The sequence below is a fragment of the Frankliniella occidentalis genome, unplaced genomic scaffold, assembly GCF_000697945.3.
Source record: "Frankliniella occidentalis isolate FOCC.00 unplaced genomic scaffold, Focc_3.1 Scaffold85, whole genome shotgun sequence".
NCBI lineage: Eukaryota > Metazoa > Arthropoda > Insecta > Thysanoptera > Thripidae > Frankliniella > Frankliniella occidentalis.
The window spans coordinates 574487-592798 of NW_026267214.1; the positions used below are offsets into that span (position 1 = coordinate 574487).

Sequence of the window (18312 nt, forward strand, 5' to 3'; positions counted from 1 at the left end):
GCACCGGCGGGGGCGCGGCGGGGGCGCGGCGGGGGCGCGGCGGGGGCGCCACGGGATTGTCCGTGTGTCCCGAGCACGTGGGAAAACAGAGAGGCGTCCTCGGCGGGCGGCGGCGCGCTAGCTGTGCTGTGCTGTGGCGGCTGTATTGATCCGTCTCACTCTCTCCCTCGCGCGTTGTCGTCTCTTTCTCTCCTCCCGGCGCGTACTCTCTCCCTCTCCCGCTCTCTTTTTCTCTCGCTCCCGGAGCGCGGTGTGGCTGCCGGGATATTCCTCGAGGACCGCTTTCAGTGCGACCGAGTTCCCTCTCGTCGTTTTGAGAGGCGTGATTCGACGCGGACACACTATCGCTTCTCCTTGCCGCTCCCGAGACCCGCCCCGGCCCGCCCCGGTAGTACGGCCCAACCCGGCCTGGTCATTGATGCCGGCCGCGCGCTGGAGCCGTCGTCAGTCATCATCATTAAAGGGCAGACAATTGAGACGAAAGATATCTGGGTCGCGCGTAACTAGGCGGCCTGTCTACCAGGCGTACGCCGCATGCTGTCGTACAGCTATTACACCTTTCGCGTTGGTTGGAATTTCTCTCGAGGTGATTTCCATCCACTCTGGAATGCCGTACGTTCCGGTGACAAAGTAGAGTCATTCATTCCCTGGGTCTGGCTTCTGGCGATACTCCGCGGGGCTCTGCCGCGGCAGAGACCCCGCGCGTGCCGCTGCGCGCTCGCGGCTGCAGATGGCGCCACTCACCCCTCTCTCTCATCTCTTCGGCTGGGCTCGGCACGCACGCCAGCGCATGTTTCGTGTTCGTGAATGCCCGTGTCGCGGCTGGTCGCGGGTAGTGCGGCGCGCGCGGCGCGGTCGTCTCGTCGTTCTGTTCGTTTTCGTTTTCGTTTAGTTGGCTGCCGCCACCGCTGCAACAGCGCGACGCATCAGACGAGATAGATCAGGCCAGCAGGCCAGACGGCACGGCCAGTCCCGGTCCCGGTCATCATTATCGTATCGAGTCAAGTCGCGTCGCGCAGGGCGAGAGTAGTGACCCTTGTCCGCCGCGAGGACATGCGCCGAGGTTCATACCCGTGTTGACAGCCATGGACGCGGAGGGAGTGAAGCACGAGTCGAAGGAGGAGGAGGAGGAGGAGGAGGGCGACGAAAGGGAGAAGGGCGTGAAGGGGGAGTTCGAGTTCGAGAACCCCGACGAAAATAAGGTTAGGACCGTTAGGACCCATCGTGCGCCGCCCGGCCCTGTCCAGCAGGCGGCCCTAGTTGGCGTGTCATTTTTAATTGTCTTATTAGCCTCTGCCTGCCAGTCTTCGGGCCGGGCGACTTGCCGTCGCGTGGTCAATGGAGGGGATGAGGATGTGGTGCATGGTGTGTAGTGTTCCAACACCATGTGTCTGCTGACTGCCCACTTTTTCCCATTCCCACAGTGAACATCCCCATTTTACATTTAGTGGTGTTTTGCGCCTTTGACCTGGCCTCTTGATTTGTGGAATGTTTAGCGCTTCTTAACCAGTGAAACTACATGTTATGTGAGGAATTCTTATGGTTGTCATTGTCTGTTTACAGCAAACAGAGCCAGAAGCAGAACAACCAGCAAGACAAGCATCACCTCAAAGCGCTGCATCAGCCCTGGTTAAAGCCGGTGAACAGCCTCCTAAGAGACTACATGTCTCTAACATTCCCTTCAGATTCAGAGACCCTGATCTACGGGCAATGTTTGGAGTAAGTATTATATCACAAATTTGCAAGTGTATTGAGTTATAACAAATATTTATTGGTTGTATTTTTATTTCAGCAATTTGGGCCCATTCTGGATGTTGAAATTATTTTTAATGAACGGGGATCTAAGGTAAGATTCCTACTCAATTTTTCTTTTAACATTTCAATTACCATGATCAAAACTTATTTTAAATTGTCATGATTTGAGACAGTCATCAATTTTGATTTCAATCTATCTCTGATGCATTGATTTAAATTTCCTCATTATATCTGTGGTGAAATGTTTGATCTGTTTGCAGATTTATTGATAAAGATTTATTTGAATTGTTGATAGAGAATTTATGACATAACCTTTCCATCAGCATTACCATCAGTATTTATTGACTGGTGCCGTTCATTTTACTTTTGTTAATATCATATATATACTTTATACATATATATACTTTTCTCTATCTATCAGTTCAAAATTCTTTAAGGGCACCCTGTTGCTGTTTGGTTCTTGTAATTGTTCTTTCACCTGAAACATAACTACAATTTTGATGACAGTTGAACAGACATCCAATTTAATTTTACATATGCTTTGCAATCATTTACAGTAAAGAATATTTGAAAGTGAATTAATTGCAAGAACCATATCTGTTACTGAACTTGTAATTCGGTGTTATTTTCTGTTTTCAATGTAGTCTTTGCCATTTTCCTTTTTTTATTTTTTTATTTTTTTTATTATTTTTGACTACATGAGTGCAGAGAATGACATTGGTGCAAGTAGAAGCATTGTTTAGCTCAGTGTTAGTTTCTCAAATTCTCAAATGGAATGGGACATGACCAAATTTGTATTGAGCTTTTTGGTCATCAACTGTATTTTATCATTACATCAATACCATAATCAAGCTGTTTATAGACTTCTAGTTTTAGAGTTAGAAAACAGCACTTAGAAGCATGAGAGGTATTCATGTTTTATTTGTTCATCCAAACCAACCAACATTGCTTCTACTTGCACACTTTTGCATTACTTCCTAAATAGCTCTCTTAATCATTTTGTTTTCAGTTGAAGGGAATGCTATTATGGCAGATACATGCTCAGTAGAATAAGTTTACTAACTACATATTCTCCTTTGGCTAGATGTTGAACTGATGACTGTTGCTTCATAATGGCGCTTTACTTGTGGCATTTTTCTTATACATTGGCACCTTTGAATATACTGTATTTTCATGTCCTTAAAAAGTTTTGATGCCTCTTGATGTCAATTGGATAAGGCTGTGCCTTACTCCCTGATTGTTTTCCTCATCTTTAGTTTAAAGGTGCATTTTATGCAGAATTTTGTCTGAATCGTAGAAAATTGAATGCTGTAGTATATGCCTTCTATGCAGAAGCAGATTTGAAGAAAGATATAAAGGAGTTTTCATGTTCCATTTGAGCCTAATTGTTTGCACAGTGTATGTACATAAGATTTGTGGTTTAGATGCGCAAGATACAGTCTTCAATCATTGAAATATGTCCAAGTAATGTCATTTTGCTTTCTAAAAGAATAGCAAAATCAGTTCATCTTGCGCCTCAAAATTACAGAAAAAATCTAGCCTTCTATACAGTTTGCGGCTTTTTATTCACAGCTTCGTGGCTTTTAGAGTGTGAAATCAAATGTCACTATGGATTGTGATGATTTTCCCACATTCACCAAAGCATTTTAATTAATAGTTGTGGCTCAAGTTTGTGTTTAATCAAGGGGGAGACTCAAGCACTACAATGTGGCCTAGAATGCGAATGGTGATGGGGTGTGAATATAGTAAAGCACCCAGGAGGTTTATTTTGTCTCCTTTTTTTAGGTTTTTACTGTAATATTTTCTCTTTTTCCTAATTATTATCTAGATTGTGGAGCTAATTACTATCATGAAGCTGGACCAGTTCTGTGTCTGTCTCTTGTGTACTGTTATAATTTACTCATGTGACCTCCTGGGTGCAGCAAGGGCTTACAAGGGAACCCCACCAAGTGTAAATTCCCGATTTTCATTCTACTTTGGGAAATTGTTGGTATAAATATGTCATCGAAGGACACATCAAAGATTTTTGCTTAAATTCATATTTAGGGGTCATTTTGGGTATTTGTTCAAAAAGCTGCTATTTCAATTATATTTTAAAACTTTCAAGAATGCTTCCTAAGAGGTAACTCGTCAAATTGCGGCCCTCTGGGCGAAAATTTCGTCCGTTTTGCTCTATCTAAAGCCGTTTAGGCGCTACCGCCACGTTTAGGAGGGGAAATGTCCGGGAATCACTAGGGCTTAAGAGAAGCGGTTGTAAAAAGCAGTCCCACAAAAAATGTTATAAAACAAAAGTTAAAGAGCTTTCATTTTTCTACAACTTTTGTTTTATAACATTTTTTGTGGGACTGCTTTTTACAACCGCTTCTCTTAAGCCCTAGTGATTCCCGGACATTTCCCCTCCTAAACGTGGCGGTAGCGCCTAAACGGCTTTAGATAGAGCAAAACGGACGAAATTTTCGCCCAGAGGGCCGCAATTTGACGAGTTACCTCTTAGGAAGCATTCTTGAAAGTTTTAAAAAATAATTGAAATAGCAGCTTTTTGAACAAATACCCAAAATGACCCCTAAATATGAATTTAAGCAAAAATCTTTGATGTGTCCTTCGATGACATATTTAGACCAACAATTTCCCAAAGTAGAATGAAAATCGGGAATTTACACTTGGTGGGGTTCCCTTGTTAGTCAAATATATACAATGTGTCAGATGGTTTCTGTCATTGTAATCTCTTTGAAAGAGTCAAACTTTGAAGAGGTTCATCGATAGTCATCACATTGACCCTTGTATTAAGTTGGCTTTCTGGGATTATCAGCATCCGTAGAGAGCGCCCGTAACATTAACAAACCCCGCTTCTTTGAGAGTGTTCTGCTATGTTGCGCCTGGGTAGAAAACCATGTGATATGCTACCCCAGTAATGTGCAGGATTTCTTTGGTGTTTAGCAGAGTCTTCCTATGTAATGATTCATAATTAGTGTGATGACACAGGACAGTTAACAATTAATGTCTGAGCTTGTGGCTTCCTCTAAAGGATTGTATGGTTCTCTCTGTGCAACTTTTGGTAGTACAAATTATACTTATTCATGCTTTCCTCTTTCTTGCATTGTGAAATTAATTTGCTGAACGCCATTGGTTTCCTCTTGGTACCACGTACATACTGACTTTCATAACAAGTGATATTTTTGCAAAGTGTAAATAGCAGCAAGTAGAGAGCAGCAAAGAAAATTTGGCATTTCATACTAATGCTGTACAAATATATTTTCTATTTTTTTGTTTTTATCACTTGAAATATGCTAAGTACAACCAATGTATGTGGAGACCTTATTCCTGGCATAGTCCAAGTTCAACAGTTCCAATGGCATGAAAACAGTGCTGATTGCATTATCTAGGACAAAATAGCCAATGTGACTTCGCTGCGTTCAGCTGTATGGCAAACAGGGATGAGCATTGACAACAGTGGTGTCTGATATAAGTGATGGGTGATGACCATTAGTCTTTTAAATGGAACTTGTTGAGACTGTGGTGCTGAGCTATGGATCAGAGGTAGTGCTCCCAATAGCTATGCCTAGAGGGGCCTTTTCCAGGTCTTCACTACACACAATGTTTTATGTATGTCTGTTTGGAAACTGCTGTTCACATGCTGAAACACCTTATTTTTGTTTACTTGTCCACTTGACTTTTCTTGTTTCTTGTGTAGTGAAGAAGGAATTGGAAGTCTCTAGCTAGGACACAATGTGTGTGAATGTTTGTGTTGCCAATTGCCACGAGCTTCTCTCTCCCCCTTCTTAGTTAGAAAACTGTCAAACTTTGCTGAGTGAAATGTTTGTTTTTTTTATTTTTACATATTTTCTTGTGTGTGTTTTTATTTCTGTAATTCGCACCTCTTATTCGGTAATAAGTAATGTGAGGTGATGCAACTTAAGCTTGAGACTTGCTGGCGCCGAGATTAGGATTGCCATATTCTTTCACCTTGTAATATTTCTATTTCATTTCTGGGCTCTTCCATTCAATTTCTTTTCTCCCAAAGCAATTTTTAATTTATTTATCCTAGATATTGTTGAAGTCCAAGGTTGAAGTCAAATAATTTATTTTTCTTTTTAACATGAGTAATATATATAACATTTGAATATCTTATTCATTTTTTGTCATATTAATGTATAGCTGATCTGTATTGGGATCGCCCATACAGAAACCTCCTAGACACACTAAAGCATTTCACTGCAGCAGAATACATGGCGGGCACTTCTAGTTTTCCCCTTTCTTAGGGTAATTGTTATGAGATGCGCATTTATGATTTAACTAATTCATTTGGAAGGTTTCTATTCTATAAAATTCTATCTGGGACCCAACTATTTTTGGTCTCGTCGAGCTTCTATCTGATTAGATTTGATTGCTTGTATCAACACAGCATGTGTATGGACAGCCTATCTCAGAGGGATCTCTACAACTACTTTGCCCATATTGAATTTCATTTCCTACTATTCTTGGGCTGATGTGCAGATTTTCTTTCTTATTCTTTTCACATGTAATCCGAATGACATGCTTGTATTTGAGATTAACTGCTTAAATCATTTACCACATCTATGCGCATATTTAAAAAGATCAACATCATGGAAAACCATGATTCCAAATTTTTTTTCATGGCAATACTGTTTCTAGTTTTCCATTTCTTAGACAGTGCCTTCTATACTAAATTTTTACTCTAGAATATAGCAAATCATCCAGAAAGCATAAGCCACTTTATTTCAGCGGGTATCCCATTGTTGAATCTGATCTGATATTTCTAATCATATTTTTTTTTGTCAAATATTCTTGTATTCATCATATTTACATTGCATACATGTTTAATTTTTTTTGTTGCACGTTGTTTTTATGCGCCAGCAAAGTTTTTTAATGCATGTTTTGTCTGTCTTGCATGCAGGGATTCGGTTTTGTAACATTCGCAAATAGTGCTGATGCGGACCGCGCACGAGAGCGACTACACGGCACCGTGGTTGAGGGGAGAAAGATAGAGGTGTGCATGATCTCTATCTTATATACCAAAAAGAGAAAAGCAACTATTTTCTGTGGTAGCACTCAATTTTTAACTCTGTAACATGCGTTTTTATTTTCCTTTTTAAAAAAAAGAGAAAACGAAAAAAGTTCCCTCCGCCAATCCTCAGCAACAATTCCTTCTACCTCTCTACCCATCCTCACATTTCCTCTCTTCCTCTCACCCAGAACCGCCCTTAATTCTATCATGAAACGTGGACATGCCCCATGATGAGTAAATGGATAGGCTATTATAAATGGTGCTTCCCAAAGTGCCAGGGTTAAAATTTATTGGGCCAGTGTAACATATTCCTCTGCACTGAGTGGGGTGCATTGCTTTAGTAGGAGAGCAAGCATCTTTCATATGCATTATGTTATGAGCCAGGATTGCACCTTTGTGGTAGTCATACAGTTGTGGACTTCCTACTTCTGCTTGGGCAAAGTGGTCTCTTGATAGTGTCATCAATAGCTTTCATATGAAGTTTAATATATCTTTTATGAAATTGTTTGCTATGAAAACTCATAACTGTAGGCAGATTTTAACGAAGGCCTCAAGGCATGGTGGCATACTACGTAGCGTTACATGGGAATGGCTTCCATGTAATGTAAATACTTTGCTATTTGTGCATAATTTAGTGCTAATGAGAGCCTTGGCTTTATTGGAAGACCACAGTGTCTGGTGTGTGAGTAGCGATTGTGCATTTTGCTGCCCCTTCGCCTGGGGCTCTACATTAGCTGACGGACAGCTTGAATAGCATGTGGATGAACAGAACAGCTGTTCCCGTCTAGAAGTGATAATCTTAAGGGCTGTTCTGGTTTTGTTCCCTTTGTCTTCTTTCTCTTTCCCTCTACACCCCTTATTCATATTCATGTGCAGTAGTGAGAGATGCATTGATGGTATAGCAGGGCTTTAGTCCCACTCCTTGAATCTCACCAGTAATATCTTTGGAAGCATGAGTGTTTTGTTGTATATTGGTCTGTAACAAGATCTGCATGCTTGCTTTGAATTGATGCAGTGTGCAGATTTCTAAGCAAAGAAATGAAACATGCAGTGTTACGGAAGCCTTTCACAAATTGCAGGGAGAAATTGAGCAGTCAATTTTGATAAAATATTTTATGTCTTTATCAAACCTATCTGTCCATTCTCTGCCCTGTGTTTTTTTGTGTTATGTCTATCAATACTGTATCAGACTGTGACCAATGTTCACAAGATCAGTGCTATGCAGTAAGGATCTCTTGCTCTAGTAATAAATGTCAATCAATTCCATTTATATCTATTTATATGTAGGGGAGGGCTGAAAATAATGTGTGATAATGTCGGGCATGTGTGAAGAATTAAGATGCCTATGATATTGTCTCCATTATGTTCTTTCTGAAGTATTAACTATAGCAGACTCTTTTCATTTCTTGAAACACCTGCATTGCTAAGGATAGCTAATTCCTGGCACTGGAGATTTTCACAAGTGTTATCAGTGTGTCTCATGTCCTGTGCACATGTATAAGGGATATATATCACGCCTCACGCTACCTCACCCACCTTGCCATCTGGCCTTACCCTTTCACCCCTATCTCAACCACCTCACCCTTTCACCTACCTCACCCTCCTCACTTACATCTAGATTTTAGTAGCAGAGGAATATCAAATATGAGGGTGACAAAATTTGAAAAGTTTTGCTATTACAAGTGTCAATGTTTGTCCCGGTCATTTCCAACTCTGTTACATTTTTATTTTGGTTTACCACACTTTTACCAATATTTTATAATATTTTTAACTGATTTTGTTTTTCTTATTCCCTGTTATGTTTGATATTCCTTTGCTTTTTTATTAGTTGTAAGATGTTAAATTTAAGACTGAGGACAGAGTGAAGACAGGGATTTGTGTCCCTCTCTTCACTGCGTCCCACTATTAGTGAGTAAGTTGCCAAGTTGATATGTCAGTATTCCAATATTTTATGTTGCTCTCACCTCTCTAGACGGCCTCTATTAAGTGCCGATGAATGAAAGTTATAGTACGGTACGGTACAGTCCTGGGACAGGGGGAGTTCCCGAGGTAAGACATGTCACTATTGAATCCTAATTTGATTTAATTCAACTACCTCTTTTTTTTTCCTTTTTTTTTCCTTTCTTTTGAGATGTGTGTATGCTGTATGATGTTTCCTCTCTTCCACGAGCATATCCTAACACATGCGTGAGAGCAATCTCATTTTGTGTATGTGATCAATTATAAGTGAGAGCATTATCAAATAATCACATACAATTCACTTGGTTTCTCTTCACGCATATCCCACTTTACACTGATCTAACACCTAACACTAGACAACCAGCCAACATACTGCTCTTCCTAAACTAACATTGTAGACAAAGTTTCAAAGCTTCCATATATTTAAATTGAAGTAAATTGTCGGCTTATATTCATTAAAATGTAGAGTTGAGTCCACTGTGTTACATTTCTATTCTGTTGGTATTGGACATGTCTTGCTCTTTCTTTGCACACAGACTTTATACTGTATAAACAGCAGCATAAAATCTGACAATAGTCTGATCAAAGCTTTGTTGATTTTCAGTGTAATGCATGTATGCACTTCGAGTTTGACAAATCAGATTTAAGAAAGAGAATTGTAAAATTTTTCTTCCTTTCGAGTCCTTACAATGAAAACCTTTAATATGGGTCTTTCAAGAAGTATCCAACTAGGTGTTTCCTTTATTTTCCGTTGGTGTTCTTTTCTTTTAACTTGGGACTCGAAAGGGTTGTAGTTAGTAGCCTGGCTGCTTTGCGAGTGCTGTATCCCCATATGAAAGTGATGAAAGTACACGCTCTGCTCCCCTGATATAAATTGAAAAAAATTGCATTTGTAATTCTCTACTTTCCTACCAGAAGACTTTTAATAGGATTTATCTATTCTTCCCCTTACCTTACTTAGAACTCACCTCCGATGAATTCATATTCATGTCTTTTTCTCTTATTTTATTTTTTAAGGAAAGTTTTTCCTTTGAGGATTCAGTTAACTTTTGGTTATCTACCGCTAGACCCCTCGATGTAGCATCACTGTGTACCCTTCTATAGGTGTCGCTCTTCTTTTTCTGTCAGTACAACATACATCACACATCTACCCCATAACACAGCTTACTTCTATTGTGTAGGAAGTGCGCATCACTGCCAGTCTTAGATTATTGTCTTTGGTTATTTTTTATCTTCAATATGTGCTCACTTCTTGGAAAAAAAAGAAAGTATTAACTGCAAGTTTAATATTTTCTATGTAGTATTTTAATCCTATTATTGTGATTCACATCAGTTTAGTCTATTTGTACTCAAGTTAAATTCAACAAACTGATTGGCAGTGTATGTAGCATCGCATGGCTCCTGGGGACCTAGGCCTTCTAGTGGTAGGCAGAGCATTGCGACTTGGCCTCTTATCTTCGAGTAACTATAAAATAGATAAGTTATCCCTTTAATATTCACACATACTGACTGAACTTTTGTGCTTTAAAGAGAGCTTTTGGTTTGCCATCAGTTTCTGGCATTTACTATCACTAAAATTATTATATCTAGATTTGATATCTGCCTTCCATCAGTCTGTGTGTTTCTTGAGGGGATTTTGACAGGCCAATAGCCTTTCTAAATTATTTTCTTTCATTCGTCAATGTCAGTTTTAAATATTAAAACTCATGGCCTGTCAATAGCTATAAGATCAATTTTGTGAGGTGTTCAAGTTCTGCGAAGTAATTTGTTATTTAGTATCTATTACTTAATTATTTTTTTTTTTTTCCATATTTTAATTTTTTCAAACTTTTCTGAAACACATTAAGATGATTGCAGTCCATGATTACAATCAAATTATTTTTTGCTCTATGTACTTAAACTGTTACGTACCTTGCCACAAGATATGTGGTTGAACTGCGCCTCACAAAAAATAACTACTAGGGAGTAAAATCAATTTAAATTTTACATCAAGATTAAGATTTTAGAAGAGAGACTTTCTTGTTTGACTCACTGTTTGTTTTGCAATGATAACAGGTGAATAATGCAACTGCGAGAGTTCAGACAAAGAAGGCACCTACAGTACCTAGCGGTAAGTGTATTTAAATTTTTATCTCTGTAATGCTTATGCTATTTCAATGTATATAGCTTCTATTGTACTTAATTTGTGGTTGGGTGAAAATTAGTTGGTGTTTTAAACTTTTTCTTTCTTTCTTTTTTTAACCGACATGGTGTGTTGGCACTAAGTTTATCGCTTTAAATTTTAAAAAAGTCTCTTTTTTTCTGGGTGTCTCATTTTACTTAAGATTTACTCTTCTCAAGACAATATAAATTGTTTAAATCTATCTTATTCCATTTGATTTTTACCATCCGCTAGTCTTTATTTTCTCTAAATATCGTTCTGCATGCATTTGTTGGTGAAAAGATTACTCTGTAGTATGTATCTAAATTTCATCCATTTTTATGCTCACCAACCATTAATTTCTTGTTATTTGCTCTGTAGTGTTTTCTTGGGGTACCCAAATCTGTTTAGTAGCAATTGATTCATTTTGATGTTTACGCAATGTAATTGCACTCTAAACATTGCTCAGAGCGTTCTTGTAGTGCATGTTCTTTGATTTTGTGATACAAGTACATACTGGGACCAACAGGCAATGTCTTTTCCTTTATTCTCTCCTCAATATCATTAGTGTAATGCAGTGTATTTTCTTTGTGGGGATAGGTGTTGGTGGGGATTTGCTTTTATGCCAAATGCAAAACACTTGTCTTCAGAAATACAAGTGTTGTCTTCATATTTTGTTTGGTAGCTAAGATGTATGCTTGTTGTTGTTTGCAGTGTGCGTGCAGTGGCCCGAGGGTAGGTGTCCTATCCACTTGCTCTCAGCTTTCAGCACACAAGTTGCATGCCATTTCATTACTGAAAAGTTTGAAAACTTATTTTTTTAGTTAAAACTTTGATCAGACCAATTGTATGTTTGGTTCTAACAGCATGTGAGGTTTTTTGGTGTCTATCATTAAAAGAGAGAACATTATATGACAGCATTTTAAACAAAAACAAATATGATGAAAAGTTACAAATTGAAATTGCATGGTCAGGTTAGCTGAATTAGTATTTGAGGCTTCATAAATTTTTTACTTGCATACACTAACATTTAATCTGAAGCATAAATGTATGATACTTTTGTGTATGAAAAATCAATATTTTTGCTTGCCCAATCGGAATGCTAATGGTTTGTGTTCTATTTGTTCCATAGGAGCAGCAGTAGACCAAGCGATGTTCAGCCCAACACAAGGTAACGTAACAGCTTCAAATTATTACTTTTATACTCTATATTCATTTTAGAAATATGTTAAAGGCTTTTGTTTCTCTGCACTACATTGCCCAAGAGGGAAGAAATTCCTGTTTTGAACTTTGCAATCATTAAATGCTCTGCATCAGCAGCAATCAAACAAATTAATCAAAACCACTATTTTCCCAGTACATACCACTTTGAATTTTTTGAACAAATAGGCTTTTTGATAAATATTTGAGTAATTGATGTACTTCTACAGACCTTCAGGCAACCCTGCACTGAATATCTGTGATTCAGTGTGGCATGTAGTTAACTTTGTCTGGTTTATTTTTTCTGGAAAGCTGCCTACTTTTATTTTTGGTTTTATCACCAGTGTTTCAATACTCAATAACTAAGTACATCTATCATAGTCCACAAAAAATGTTTCAGCCAAATAGGGTAATTGAATTGAAGTGCATATGAGGGGGGATGAAAAAAGTCATGTTCTCTTTTCAGCTTGGTCTATTGCTGTGCATGATCTACAGTTACGTCCCTTAAATTGTGTGACATGATGAGCCATGTAAATTAATTGAGCATGCCACTTTTCTCAAATTTGAGAATTAACTAAAACAGTGGTATTGAATGTTGTGGAAATCATAAAATCAGAAATGCAGTTTGCTTTTGGAATATTTACCACTGCTGTTTGTCATGTATGGAGAATGAAGTTGTTTGTGTCTGCAAACATGTTGTTAATAAAGTTAACGCCTTTTTTTCTGAAGTTTAAAAAGTCTAATGTGGCGTTCTTTGTTAACCATGTTTTTTTTTTTCTTATTGGGAAAATGCATTGTGCTCTTCACAAGGGAATTGTGGCCTGTGGGGCCCACAGATGGTGGTGTCGCTGAACTGTTGAGTGTTGGTACAGGGTTTAGGTTGCCTACTGTCCCATGGAGCCTCCTCGGGGCGTCAGCAACCCCTTTAGCCGCCAGTCCCAGTACAGCCGCAGCAGCGGCGGCGGCGGCAGCACCCATGGTCCTAACGCCGCGAACAGCGCGCCGGAGGTAGTAGCAAGAGGCAGTGCTGTAGCGTGGCGGCAGTAGCACATTATTAACATGTTTCTTGTGTTTTCACGCTGCACCAAAACCAATCGCCAATCTGCATGTTGTTTTCCTCTGTATGCTTTGTTTGTATGTATGTAGACACTTCTATTGACCTGTTGTTTTCTGATGGTAAACTGTGTTAGATTTTAGAGACTGGGAATGCTGTTTGTTTGGCTTTCATCTTCCTCTTTGGCAGCATGCTTTGTTGACTTCTTATGGCTTTGATGAGGTGCTGACTCTGTACAGTTCTTAGTTTCATTTTCTGAGTCAGTCAGTCTACAATTAGTATATTACCAAAGTCTATACGCAAATGTAAATTACTCAGTTAAAAAACAAATAAGGAAGTTGATTTCTTTTTAAACAGCATTTCTGTGTCCTGCCAACTCCCTAACCATGTGTCGCACTGTTGACTTAGTGGCATGCCTAAAATGCGCAGTGGTTGGCGTGGCGTTTTTAACCACATTTATTGCTTGACCTTGCATGGCGTGGTTTGTGTGTAGCAGCGGCACTTCGTGGTGTAGCCATCCAGCGTGGGCGGGCAACGCGTTCTTCATTCCCAGCCGCTGCGGCAGCGGCGGCTGCAGCAGCAGCTGCTGCTGCATATGCTAGGCACCCTGCACCCTTGGCTGCAGCAGCTGCTGCGACTGCCCTGCAGGGATATCCAGCGTAAGTAAGGGGCGAGCAATAATTGTCGCCAGGAACACATGTACTTGTCATTTTATAAATTTCAGACGGGGTAAAGTAGGACAAGCAAGTCCTTCAGTTTTATTTTTTATTTTTTTCTTATAAGTAAAGCAATAATTTTGTAATAATTTATTTATTACCTATGAAAATTTTAAATGCAAATCATATATCAACACCAACTTAGTGTCGCTGTAAGTATTATAGAAATTGACATTGGAGTGGAATATGGTTTGATAACCTTGTCTTAACTGGCACTAAATCTTCCTGTGTAGCTCTGTAGAAAATCTCATACTTTATTTAAACTTGCTTTCATCAACAAAATTATTGTGTAGCAATGGCTCTTATCTTAAGAAGCAGTTAGCTGTTTTCTTAGAACACACCAAAGATGGTATGAATTTCTGTGTAGTTTTAATACACTCAACTCTTAGTACCAATACTGTACTGAAGAGAGAAAGACGCATGCAGAGCCAATTATGTACGCATTTAGCATGGCTTATTGTGGTAAAGGGTTGTTAGAGTTGTTTCTTGATATTCTGAATTTCAGCGCACTTGTTTTTAACGCATGTCATTATAAATGTATCTTTAAAGTTCACTTTTATATTCAAAAATTCACTCCTTAACTCTGACAAAAAAAATTGATCAATCATTGAATATACTCATTCTATTAAAAAGATAATTTAATATCTTAAACTATCAACCTTTATAATTTAATCACAATTGGAATAACAAATTCCTTTACCAAAACTGTCTTGTGTTACAGCAGCATGTACTTCGACCCGTACCTGGCAGTTGCATCAGCAGCAGACAACAACTTCAGATTACAGGTAAGCAGTGCATGAGCTTATGAAAACTCGAATTTCAAATGATATGGTTGCTTGCAACCTGTTTCATTTATACTTAATTGAACATGAAGGTAGTGAAGTTATCACATATAAAACAAAAAAATTAATAAGTTTTATCAGACTTACACATTCAATGTGAACAAAAATGTACACATCTTGCACATGTGGTGTTTCCTTATTTTGTTAAAGAGTACAACTGTCATTTCTTTCATTCTTTGCTGGCTTCCATCGAGTGGCATACTCAGATTTCATGTGTTAGGCAATTCAGGGATTTATCATTAACCTATCATAATTCATGCTGAATACCTTTTCAAAATATAAGACTCCTCAAAATTTGTTAATGTGAAGTAAAGTGTGTAGTAAAGCTGGTTTTTGTTGGCAGGCGGCAACCTGCGTATCAGAGGTAAAGACAATTTCAAATCTTGGGAATGAATAATTTCTCCCCTTCTATCCTTTTCCCGCTTTAGAAACTGGCCTGATTATGCCAGCGCTCACTCGCTGGTAGAATGTTTTGCCATGGATGTAGGCCTGTTTGGTATTAACTCTTGGTGGCTGAATTTTGTCAAGCAGTGTGGTACCCTGGAATGCTGTCTCTTACTGTAGATGAATGTTTTCACAATTCACATTCTTAGCATACATTGTCTTTGAAGACAATTGAGATTGGCTGAGTATTGAAGTTCTCTAAAGCAAATTTCACATAAATGTCAGCTTTTTGGAAGAATTATCTTACTGTATTTTGTATGGAAACAGCTTGTCCTGGGTGAAGAGGACCTCACAAGGCCACTGGGCCTAGGAAGCATGCTGTGCAATGAGCCATATATACATTTGAACTGTATTTTCAGGATAGCATTGCACCTCATCTACTCTTAAAGCAGTGTAGGAACTTCTTGCTTGTCTTATCGCCAAATTGGACACGTAATTCTAGTAGTTTCACTCGTGTGTACATTTGACTGGACAGTTGGCTTCAGATGGGACAGCCATATTCTTGTCTGCTGCCTCAAGAGAGCCAGCACAATATGCATGATTTTGAACATGTCTTGAATACTTTGAACGTTTGTTTTTCTTTCGTGTCCTTTCTTGCTCCCTCTGTTTCTAGAGGCTCGGTGCTCATTTATTTTGGGGTATGAAAGCAATATCATGGACATAAGTAAAAACTGTCTAGTGAAACTTAGACAAACATTTAACATTAGGAACATGTAGATTTTTTTTTCTCTACTTAAATATCTAATGAAGTTTTCTACTACTTTTTTATCTAATTGATTAATATTTGTAAATGATATAGATAATACATATCTGTTAGTTAAAGAAGAAACATTACTTTGTTGTCTTAGCTGGAGTCATAAAAGTGGTTGCTAATATGCCTTGACCGCGGTCATCCTCAATCTTAAGTCAATGAAAAGATGATCAGATTACACTCCATTCTAATTGCTTGATAATGCTTTGTAGCCCAATCCCATTAAAACTTATGCACTGCACACTGAAGTTGTGATGGTTTGGGGATAGCTTTATCTGCTTCCTGTACCATATTTGAATGCATGAGACGAAGAACTGTTGTGAGCTTGTGGTTTTGTTGTAAATGGAAGCGGAAATGTAATTATCGCCAAAATATTGTTAAAATTTCACTTGTGTTTTATTGACACATACCATATTTGAAAGCTGAAACAGTCATATCTTGCATGTTGAATAATAATTCACTTTAAATATGTTATAATTTTGGCTGATCCAGTTTACAGTTTTAATTGCGAATCAATTACAGTAAAATGTCTTAAATGAATATTCTCCTATTGTTTTCCACTTTCTTAAGTGTGGACTTGTTAAATTTTGTGTCTTTGATCAGTAAAACCATGTGACACTCAACTGCCTTCAACCTCTTTGAAAGAACTTGCAAATCACAAATTGTTGATGACGTTGTATGAACTTTCTAGGCTGCTGCTGCAGTTGCTGCTGCCGCTTCAAATTCCTCCCTGTTGAAGTCACCAATGTCATCAGCACAACAAGCTAGTTACGTTGCTGCTGCTGCCAATTACTCAGCAGCAGCTGCACGTGCTTATAATGCAGCAGCTTCTCAACCTGCAGCTGGTTATGCCACAATAGCTGGGTAAGTACCCAAATTCTTGCAGGTTTTCATGTGACAGATAATAATATATTTTTGTTGTCTATTCTCATATTTTATGCTTCTTTCAATTCTTCTTGTAGCTATGGCCGGGAATACCCAGATCCGTACCTGAGTCATGGAGTTGGACCTGTGGCGAGTTATGGAGTAAGTACTCAAAAGTTTACAATCTGCAAGTCTTGATCTCTGAACATGATTTTAAGACGTTGATGTCTTGTTTCAGGCCGCTGTCTATAGGAGTGGATATAATCGATTTGCACCTTACTGAAGAACTGAAAGGAATATGCCTCTATCCAATTAGAATAGACAGTACTCTTGTCACTTGTCATCTGAAGTATCTTGTCACATCCAAAGTTGTTACCATCGCCATGAATGATCTTGTTTATAGTTTATGTTTTGGCAGCTAGGCTAGTGTGGCTCGTAATGACACTTAGATCGCAGCACTACAATCCATAACACTCACTCAAAAATATTTTCATGTAATTGTGTTAAAGTGTGTTGAAGGCGGTCGAGCGCCGAAGGTGTGAATCTCATGCAACTATTTTTAGGTATGACAAGTGTTACACTAGAGATACCTGGCGCCATCCTCTGGTGTTTTGAATACTCAAGACTGCAAGTGGGCTAGCAAGTGCCCTTCGCCATAGCTTGCCCACAACTCTCTCTATTCGTTTTATGATTTTTATTAATGTTTTGAGACATAAACTTCACTCTCTTTTTAAAAAAAGTAATTTTCAGTTGTACAATATTTTGTTTCTAGAAATTGTATTTTATTTCTATTGTATTTTTTCTCATCACATATTTTTGTGTTGTATTCTCTCTACGCATATTCTTTGTATGATTATTTAATTGGTAACTCTTATCTGTCAATCTTTACTTGCCCTTGTTTAAAGTGATAATGATTGGTGATCAACATATGTGAAGGCTGTAGAATTAACTTGTGCGTACATGATTGTGCAAAGGGTGCACATGATAAGGTTGAGTGGGAACATGCACAAATCTGTCCATAGTTTAGCTATAGACATGTGAAACAACATGACAAGCTCCTCTCTGTACCCGACACCCATGAGCATTAAAATATTGACATATTTGTATCCCAAACAGAATGCCAATTGGTTCATTACCTAACATTATTACATACCTCCCTAATTGATGTATTGCATATTTTGTATCTTGTAGTAACTTAATTTGTGCGTTGTGTTCTTTATTTTTTAGTATCTTAAGTCAATGCCACTGTAGCAGTGCTGGGCACTCTTATAAGAACCTGCATTGTCAGGTTACTGGTGAAGCTCTCTGTATTTGTTATAGAATGTTGACAGTCCATTTATATTGGTGGAACTCAGTGTGGAGTGCTGTTGCACAGATGAGGATATTTTTAGGATAGAATGGATGTTCATTTAAACACTAGGATTCTTGTTTCTAGATTTTGTGATTGTTTGTGGTAAGTCTTGGACGGGTTTGTTTTACCATAAGCCAAGTGTCCATAGCTGGCAGGTCCCCTGTGACACTTCCAATAGCTCCCAACAAAAAGAAAATTGTTTTTATATTC

The 18312-nt window shown here is 38.6% G+C and overlaps 2 protein-coding genes across 28 annotated transcripts in view; one reads left to right on the top strand and one right to left on the bottom strand.

Annotated features, from left to right (window-relative positions):
• Positions 1–17119, top strand: part of LOC113217712 (RNA binding protein fox-1 homolog 2) — a 129952-nt gene extending 112833 nt beyond the window's left edge. For 8 of the 27 annotated variants that reach the window (XM_052269155.1, XM_052269170.1, XM_052269158.1 and 5 more), the window contains 12 exons: positions 1564–1719; positions 1793–1846; positions 6671–6763; positions 10796–10850; positions 11595–11615; positions 12013–12051; positions 13628–13793; positions 14572–14635; positions 15036–15056; positions 16579–16751; positions 16850–16913; positions 16990–17119. In XM_052269155.1, coding sequence (XP_052125115.1) covers positions 1564–1719; positions 1793–1846; positions 6671–6763; positions 10796–10850; positions 11595–11615; positions 12013–12051; positions 13628–13793; positions 14572–14635; positions 15036–15056; positions 16579–16751; positions 16850–16913; positions 16990–17034 — 951 coding nt within the window. In that variant the 3' untranslated portion in view covers positions 17035–17119. Of the gene's footprint in view, positions 1–824; positions 1203–1563; positions 1720–1792; positions 1847–6670; positions 6764–10795; positions 10851–11594; positions 11616–12012; positions 12052–12952; positions 13089–13627; positions 13794–14571; positions 14636–15035; positions 15057–16578; positions 16752–16849; positions 16914–16989 lie in introns of those variants that run through there. The other 19 variants (XM_052269180.1, XM_052269165.1, XM_052269166.1 and 16 more) reach the window with 19 other exon arrangements.
• A 921-nt stretch (positions 17120–18040) lies between these two features.
• The window catches only part of LOC127749735 (sodium-coupled monocarboxylate transporter 1-like), a 5270-nt gene continuing 4998 nt past the window's right edge, over positions 18041–18312 (bottom strand). The window contains exon 4 of the mRNA XM_052269197.1: positions 18041–18115. Within this exon, the coding sequence (XP_052125157.1) occupies positions 18041–18115 (75 nt within the window). The remainder of the gene's footprint in view (positions 18116–18312) is intronic.